Source organism: Erigeron canadensis, chromosome 5 (genome assembly GCF_010389155.1).
Source record: "Erigeron canadensis isolate Cc75 chromosome 5, C_canadensis_v1, whole genome shotgun sequence".
In the NCBI taxonomy this organism is placed as follows: domain Eukaryota; kingdom Viridiplantae; phylum Streptophyta; class Magnoliopsida; order Asterales; family Asteraceae; genus Erigeron; species Erigeron canadensis.
The window spans coordinates 41,479,022-41,487,335 of NC_057765.1; the positions used below are offsets into that span (position 1 = coordinate 41,479,022).

At 33.4% G+C, this 8,314-nt stretch overlaps 1 protein-coding gene across 2 annotated transcripts; it reads right to left on the reverse strand.

The window, feature by feature from the left end:
• Positions 1-3,091: 3,091 nt before the first annotated feature.
• On the reverse strand, positions 3,092-8,095 carry LOC122600949 (deSI-like protein At4g17486). 2 transcript variants are annotated; one of them, XM_043773728.1, is made up of 6 exons: positions 7,991-8,095; positions 7,635-7,879; positions 4,142-4,429; positions 3,690-3,770; positions 3,472-3,587; positions 3,092-3,281 (listed from the first exon to the last, which is right to left on the reverse strand). In XM_043773728.1, the coding sequence occupies exons 2-6, from the start codon at positions 7,777-7,779 to the stop codon at positions 3,270-3,272; spliced, it is 642 nt and encodes a 213-aa protein (XP_043629663.1). In that variant the 5' UTR covers positions 7,780-7,879; positions 7,991-8,095; the 3' UTR covers positions 3,092-3,269. The 2 variants fall into 2 exon arrangements, with proteins under 2 accessions (XP_043629663.1, XP_043629662.1); XM_043773727.1 differs by lacking the exon at positions 3,092-3,281 and having other exon boundaries at positions 3,320-3,587; positions 7,991-8,094.
• Between the last annotated feature and the right edge of the window lie 219 nt (positions 8,096-8,314).

Genomic DNA, 8,314 nt, shown 5'->3' on the forward strand with positions numbered 1-8,314 from the left:
AGAATATCAAGTGAATTACACACGATATAGAAGTTAAAGGAGGTCTTTAGCTATGTTTATAACTCTATTAAACTAATCGTAGAATATGTTTCTAGAAATATTTTATGTATTTTCAATTAAATTTAAAACCACACTTGTAATTCAAATAATTGTTTAACATTCCCAACAAGTATTATAGTTCTCTAACATCTAAAATTGAAGTACCATATTAATTTTTGAACATATTTAAAACTTTCATTTGTTTTCCGGAGATTTAAAGTAACAATAAACTGGAAAAAAAAAAAGGATAGTCCAGTTGCAGATTCAGGCCCAATAAGAAGATAGGATGGTTTCCTTAGATCATTTCAATTCTAGTGGATTATCTATATTTCTATACTAATTATATAAACGTTATAAATTCAGGTTGAAAGTTTACAAAAAAAACATACAAATTGACCATAATAGTCTTAATGAATAAAATAATCATCTAACTCTTAGTATTAAATTACACTATTAGTCAATTATATTATAAAGTATATCTACTAACCCTTTTTAAATTAAATACCTTTACCTACACCAATTGATGTCGCCACCACTGTCACCATCCGTCGCCGCCATCACACCACCATTATCGCCGGATCGTCACAGCATTGCGCGGGTACCATCCTCGTTATTTTAAAATGAAAAAACTTTATACAAATTGTTATAATGTGCCTCGAACTTCAATTTTCTGTATTGTATGTATGAATTTTCAAATCTTGTATATTATATATATCCGACTAACTAAAATCTTACATGTTTTAGCTTATATGGCTGTCATATATACCTAAATAAATACAATACATAGGATTTGAAAGTCCTCATATAGAATGGATATGAAGACCAATACATTGAAATTGGTTTGATTTTAGCCCATATAAATGGAGTAAAGGACAATAATGACGGTTCAAGTGACGTAGACATGCAGTCATGAAGTTTTACTCATTAAAAGAAAGTTCAAACTTTGGCTGGATTTATATGACCTATTTTACTCTGTAGTAGCCCTAACCCTTGTTTGGGGAGCTCAAGTTATTGCTACCTGAAATGCACGATAATAAAAAAGTTTGTACAAAAATAAATTGCGTTTATGACAAGACTATTATTATATATAATATAATTAAAAGAGGGGGTTGAGGGTACACTTGACACCCCTAATCTATCTTTTGAGTCTAATCCTCCCTCCTAATTAATCTTCTAATTTTTTATAATATTAATCTAAATTAATTTACACTTTTTGGTTTCCATCACCAATTTACACTTTAACCCCAATCTAAAACAATTAATTTACACTTTTTGGTTTCCCATCACCAATTTACACTTTAACCCAATTTTAAATAATTAATTTACATTTTTTGATTTTCCATCACCAATTTACACTTTAACTCAATTTATATTTAAATATACTTTTATATAGTTTACATTTTTAGATTATAAGAAACTGTAAATTTTTTATTTAACTAAAGTTGAAAAAAAAGGTAAACTGAAATCAATATCTATATTGAGTTAATTTTCGTATGTTTCTTCTTTGAGCGGATAACTTTTGGAATATTTTGACCGATGGAGTGGCTATTCAGCTAGCAAATTTGCAAGTTGATTTCGGTAGATCTATTTAGTATATTTGAATTCCAATTTTTTAGCTTTGGTTAATATATTTTGAGACTACCCGTCTATTAAACGGGCCTGAACACTAGTAATATATATACAAGATTACAGGAATACGATCGAGGAGGGCTTAAAAAAAAAGCTCAAAGGCTAGTTGATATACGACTATTCAAATACAAAAGTTTCACTCCATCATCAAAAACAACCGTTGTTTTCATGAAATGCAACAGGAATTGAAAGATGGCAAACAATATTGTATATCTGAATTGGCTTTCGTGTCTACTTCGATCAACATGCGTTCACGCGCTAGGTGGTTTAAATCCCCCAAACAAGCAGCGACAAGCCCACGGAAGGGAGACACAGATCAAAAATATTATGTAGGGAACACCATGTCCTAGATTTGCTAGTGTCCCCGCAGTAGCTAACCCAAAGGCGAACATCATGGAGAAGTAAGATAGATACATTTCTATTTTATATGGGAAAGTCGAGATGAAAAATATTGAAATGATCTGCATTGAAGATGACCAAGCTATCGCGTTTGCACAAGTGAACATTATTTTAACAGTATGAGAATTGTCCTTAATACCATCCGGAGGATCCATCATCGCCGTAAAGCTGGCAGTGGCAACAAGCCCTGCAACCACCAAAATGGCATTGCGATCGAATTCAGAAGGACGCTTTGGTTGCTGCTCCACACGATCTCGACTAATTTCCATTTTAGCTGTTTGTTAATTTTTAACTTAATTCATTGTAAAAAAAACTTCATTCGATTGTTATGGTTTAAATAGACATCATGGAAACCACGAAGAAACTACCAATGATGTGAAACTATGTATATGTAAACGAGTAATTTTTTTCCCCCTAAAAAACAAAAAACACACTACACCAACTTTTGAAAATTCATGGTTTTTAAAGTAGCAGAACTTTTGAAAATTCATGGTTTCAGAGAAACACGCAGGGAAACCACCAAGAAAATCTGGTACTTCAATTCAATACAAGCGATGCATAAACGTAGACAATTTCTAAAAATTTATACTTCAAGTCACAAAAAGAAATTTCAAAATGTAGGACCATCTACAACTTAATTTTAATTTGGTTCCAATAAATCGGGCTGAGCTTTCCCACGCTATGTTGTTAACAAGGGTCGACGCAAGGTTAATCAGGGATTTACGGGGTTAATTAGGTATTTATGCAATCAAGCACCAACTTGTGAGTATTATGTGGAGTTGAACCGTTGCTGGAAGTATACCATGATCTAACCTTTATGTTCGTTGGTTTAACTCACAAACAGATAAACAAACATAAAATTGTGTTAATGGTCGTTCAATAAGAAAATTGCCTTGTTGATGTTCGTTCATTTCGTTTGTGTTCATGAACGAAAGTCCATGAACACAAACAAACAAACGCGAACGAACATTAATGATTAATGTACAAAAATGTAATTAGAAGTACCGTAATTCAAACTCTAATATTACCGAACATCCTTATGATTTTGATATTAAACATTCATCTAATTAATTTTTATTAAGAGTAACTTTAGAAACTTCAACATTTGATTAAGCTTAAGGTCTAAAAACATGCCTTTAATAATCATACATTTATCTCAAACCAACTTCGGATCGAAGTACGAGTGCAACGTGTATCAGAAATCATACACATATCTGCATACAACATGAGCATTCTATAAGGAAGAAGCAAATTTGGAGGCACTCAAGAATCAATAAAACAAACTCTGAAATCCTATTCTCTTGAAAAATCTATACACTAAAACTATATGAATACCACAGCCACAGAATATCAAGTGAATTACACACGATATAGAAGTTAAAGGAGGTCTTTAGCTAGTCTCACCGGTGTGTCCTGCAAAAACGCTACATCGCTGTTCGGTGCAGTCAGCAGATGATGATCTACTTCGTCCTCTTCACTCGGCATTGTTAGAGATGAATCTCCTGAATCCGACCCTACATCTTTTGGAACAAGAGCTATAAGCGGTTGCAAAGATGGTATTTAAAAAATAACACTCCATTGAACAGTTCATTAATCAACATGAACAGCATGTGGAGACTCACCAGAATATGTAGCATGATCAGGCAGATGTCTTACAGCCGCGACTTGAATGTTTTCTGGCAGTAGACAATTACAGTAAGAACCTGTTCATCAAAACTAATACATAATTAATAGCCTAATAGGAACACTTGACAAACGGAAATTGTCTACACTCTACAGAGCTTCAAAGCCCTTAAATCTTTTTTTATGTAAGGAATGCATAAATGCAGGACACTGGATTATACAATTATTACCCAAGATACTCCCTCTTATGTCTCCTTTTGTAAAGATTTTAGCCAAAATGCTGATCATATTAGATGAAATTGCCATTGGCATATCTCATCCAAAATCACTCTTTTAAGATGTGTTTATCATAATTTCACGAGAATAATTGTTTGAAAATATGAATAAAATTACCATGGATTTAAAATTCATGAAAATTAAACCAACAAAATGGGATGATATTATTCCTTACCGAATTTAGCCATACGGTTGACCCATCCAGGGATTGGTTTTCCAGTCAATCGCATGCTTACTTCGTCAGTAAAATGATTGCAATTCTTGGCAATCAAATGATAAGTATCACCATGATATTTATTAGAAATATGCTCCATGAATGACCTGAATTCTGTGGGAGACATGTCAGTTCTGCCCAAAGGAATGGATCGTCTGAAGATGAAACCGGGGCAACTTTTGGGTTCCACCTCAAACACCCCACTGGTCGAGTACTCATGGGCTCCAAATGCATATTCCATGTCATACACTGATTATCATATCAAAATGCACATATATTAGTTTAATTAAAATTGAAATCCACAACATTCAATACTAAACAAAAAACGATTTTATGACGTTGAAGACTACACATACATTATAGCTCTTTTTTGCACTTAGCATATCATTCTTACTGTTGATAATAATCTTGATTAAAAGCTTATTATTAAACAGAGGCAGAGAATAACTTTATCCTACTGTCATGTCCTAATTGAAACCACAAGTGACTCAATAACTTGATTACTTTAAGAAGAATAACTGCAATAACTTTTAAATCTTGCAACGAAACATCAGGAGTTAAGCATATTCAGTTGATGACCTATTCTTTCTAATTCCATAGTCTAGTGCACTATTTTTACTAGGACCTCGTCAAAAAGCATCCATTAATCTATGACTGTACAAACCCATGAAAAAGAGATATAGTTATTAAACAAATATCTATATAAAAATCAAGAGAAAGATTATTACAGTAGCTTTGTGATTAAGTTTAATAAACACTTGTGTTCTATACTTCTCTTGAACTTTGCCTTCATTGTAAATATCAAATCCAAACTACATCCACTTCTAATGGCCAAGCAGACATAATGAACTATAACGGTTTTCTAGTACAAAATGAGATCAAGCATCTTGGGCTGATCAAAGCCAGCAACACACAAGCTGCGTGCTAAACAAGGTAAGTTACAGTATCAACTACTAGCAAGATCTAAAAACATATTTAGGTATTACTGATACTATGCTCAGTCACACACACACGCGCATGTTAAGAAATGCTAGTTATATGATCATGCATGAACACCGTCAAAAGCCAAATCAGCCTACTGTGTACCAAGTAGTTAAGCTTGTCCACTAAACTTTCGTATTGTAATGGATCTGCTAAAGTAGGGGTCTTCATTTGCATGTAACTGTGAGCTGCAAGGAGGTAAGAAGTAACAGTAGTTGCAGAAATATCAGATCCGGTCAACAAGTCAAAAGCAAGCTTTCTTTGTGTCCTCATTGATTTATTACCCAGTCAGTTCATGCAGAACTTGAACACTTAACAAGTCATTTGACAAGCCAAGAACTTTTTCCATAGTTGTTGAGTGTAACCACTTATTCCAAGTCTGCCATTTAATCTGTTATTTTTGGTCCACATAAGGGCATCATCATAGACTGCAACATTAACTACAGAAGGACCCATATTGTTGTAAAAAGAGATCAATAAATTTTGGATCAAATGTACTCTCTACACTCATGCAAGTTTCCTTATTTAACACTATTAATTACGTGATATGATAATGTGGCTTGTTGATATGCTAAGTAGCACAACAAGCCAGTAATGGTGTAAAAGCATGGTAACATAGACATATTGGAGGACGAAGAGTGAGTGGCTACATGATTGGAAAGATAATCATTCAAATAGGCAGAGAAAACCTTTGACTTACACGATTAGCAGACAAGAGGAGGAACAGAAGTAGGCGAAGAGGTCTGTGATATGGGTTCCAAAATTGTGGTGGAAGAAAGAAAGAAATTGTCCGGTCTTTGAGGTGGAAGAAGGGTATTATTTGGAGTAGGACTGTAGGAGGAAGATCATCATCATCAGAAGAAATGAATATTTGAACATGTTGAATTTAAGTATTGTCAATATCAAAATCAATCGGAAGAGATGTAAAGTTGGCTTTGTTTGGTTAAGCAAAAGAAAGAGATGTTTAACATCTCTAGGGTATTAGATTTTGTGGATTACTCCTAGATGGATCAAAATAGACATTCTTGTTTACAATGTTTCATTCCCCATTTTTTCTGATCATGAGAGTAAAGGCATCAAAACATAAGATGAACCCTTTCCCATTGATTTTCCTTTTCTTCTCAATATATAGAGCGCCTTTCAACTAACTAAACCAAAGCATCAACACGGATAAAGGACAGATTGAAATCTCTTGCAACGGTTTCCATCACTTCTTATTAGCTTCTTCTTATACCCTAAAGAACCATTACCAACAAAGACATACACGACAATGGACCTTATCTCCGATTTCCATGTGATTAAGGATGGCTGTAACAATGCACTCAATGCAAAAATAGCATGATTACTAGGCTAAAAATTTAATTTTGAAAACTTTTATTTTTACTTTCATATCCAATACATGATTAACCCCATCAATATCAAAAGAAATATGGGCCAACATTTTATTCATTTCGGTGAATGTGTCACCTGTATTATATCAAATAAGGGCAATGTAATAGTTATACTAGCTATACGTGCCTACTTATCAACTAACTCAACGAGTTATCCAACTAAAAATTGGTTACATGCATTATAAATTTATAATTGAGACATAGACAAGTATCAGTGTATCACACGCATACACTTGCAAAGTTGCATTTCACAATAATCTATACTGAAACCACACACTTCCGTAGAAAAGTAATACCCACCTGAAATATCACTTAACTACAGAAAAGATAAGGGGGTGCTTGGTCATAAGATGTGGGGAATGATGATAATAACAAAAACTGTTGCTTGGTTTCCTATAATATAATCCTCCATTACTTAGTAGCGGGTAATACTTATACCAACAATTTCGGGGTAATGCAACCTTTTTTTTTTCAACCCACGATTTCACTCCCCAAATATGTCGTCCAACTATCTTTAACTTCCATATAAGTTCTACTTCTTTAACTTGTCAACACATGTATAGATAATGATAACAATGTTTCACAAGGTGTAATTCACGTCACAACTCACAATAAAGACATACATATCGATCAAACATATAATATGTATACACATATGTATATCTATTCTTAATAATAAACATTAAGATTTTACCGCTATCATATATACGTAAATGAGCTTGAACAGCGGACTACTCATTGCATTACTTTATATTCTCATTTTCTATCTTAACCTATATCCCCCGAAATATCTTTGCCTGGCATACCGAAAACTCTATATCAAAACATACAAACAATCAAGCCATAAAAAGGGGGCAAACAACAATATCAAGTGTCAAATACGATGTATGAGCAAGTATCGAATTCGCATATAACGTTAAACCCTTCATAATCCACTAAAAATAAAACTACTTTCTAAAACATACTCCCTCAATCCCAAACAAATACACACATTAACTACATAAGCAACTATTCATTCAAATTCAACTAAATCTAAACAAGATTCAATCTTTTTCATAAAAAAAGCAAAAGATTTTGTGTACCTTCGATACCCGAATGAAAAATGCCAAAGCCCAGCCAGTAGAAGTAGTTATTAACAGGTGTGAGATCATATACATTTAGATACAAAAATCCATCATTTCCTTCATCTCTATCTTCTCTTGAAGAATTCATGGGAAACAATCTCATTGTTTTTGTTTCTTTTGCTTATATATATATACACATATACATACACGATACTTGGCCCCTCTTAATTTCTATGAAACCCTATGTGCAGCCCTACAAAACCCTAAAATTGAAATCAAGAAATTATAGGGGTGGTTATGGTATGTCTTGAAAGTACAAATTGAAGCTGATTTAATAAATAAAATAAAATTGAATTGATATTATGTAGACTTACATCGATTTGAGCTGAAAAGTTGAAGGCCCAAGTTTAGATATCAGTCACAGAGAGAGAGAGAGAGAGAGAGAGAGATTTTTTAGTGTATGTAATGTAGTGACCACAAAGAATCATAGACTTTGATTATCGTAGTGGACAACACAATGGTAAATGATTTGTAACCATCTTATGGATTTTTTTATAAATTAGCACGGTCCCCGCGCGATGCAGCGGTAGTTGTGGCGGCGACGGTACGATAGTTGGACGACGGTTGGTGATGGAGCGACGTTGAGTTGTGTATATAATTGATGTAAAGAGTTAATAGACATATTTTAAAACATAAAG

Excerpts from the sequence above, each read along its gene's own strand:
- LOC122600949 (XM_043773727.1), bottom strand. The coding sequence starts at position 7,779 with ATGAGATTGTTTCCCATGAATTCTTCAAGAGAAGATAGAGATGAAGGA. Across the intron at positions 4,430-7,634 it reads TTTTCATTCGGGTATCGAAG|TGTATGACATGGAATATGCA; the intron begins GTACACAAAATC and ends TATGATAATCAG. Across the intron at positions 3,771-4,141 it reads CAACCGTATGGCTAAATTCG|GTTCTTACTGTAATTGTCTA; the intron begins GTAAGGAATAAT and ends TTTGATGAACAG.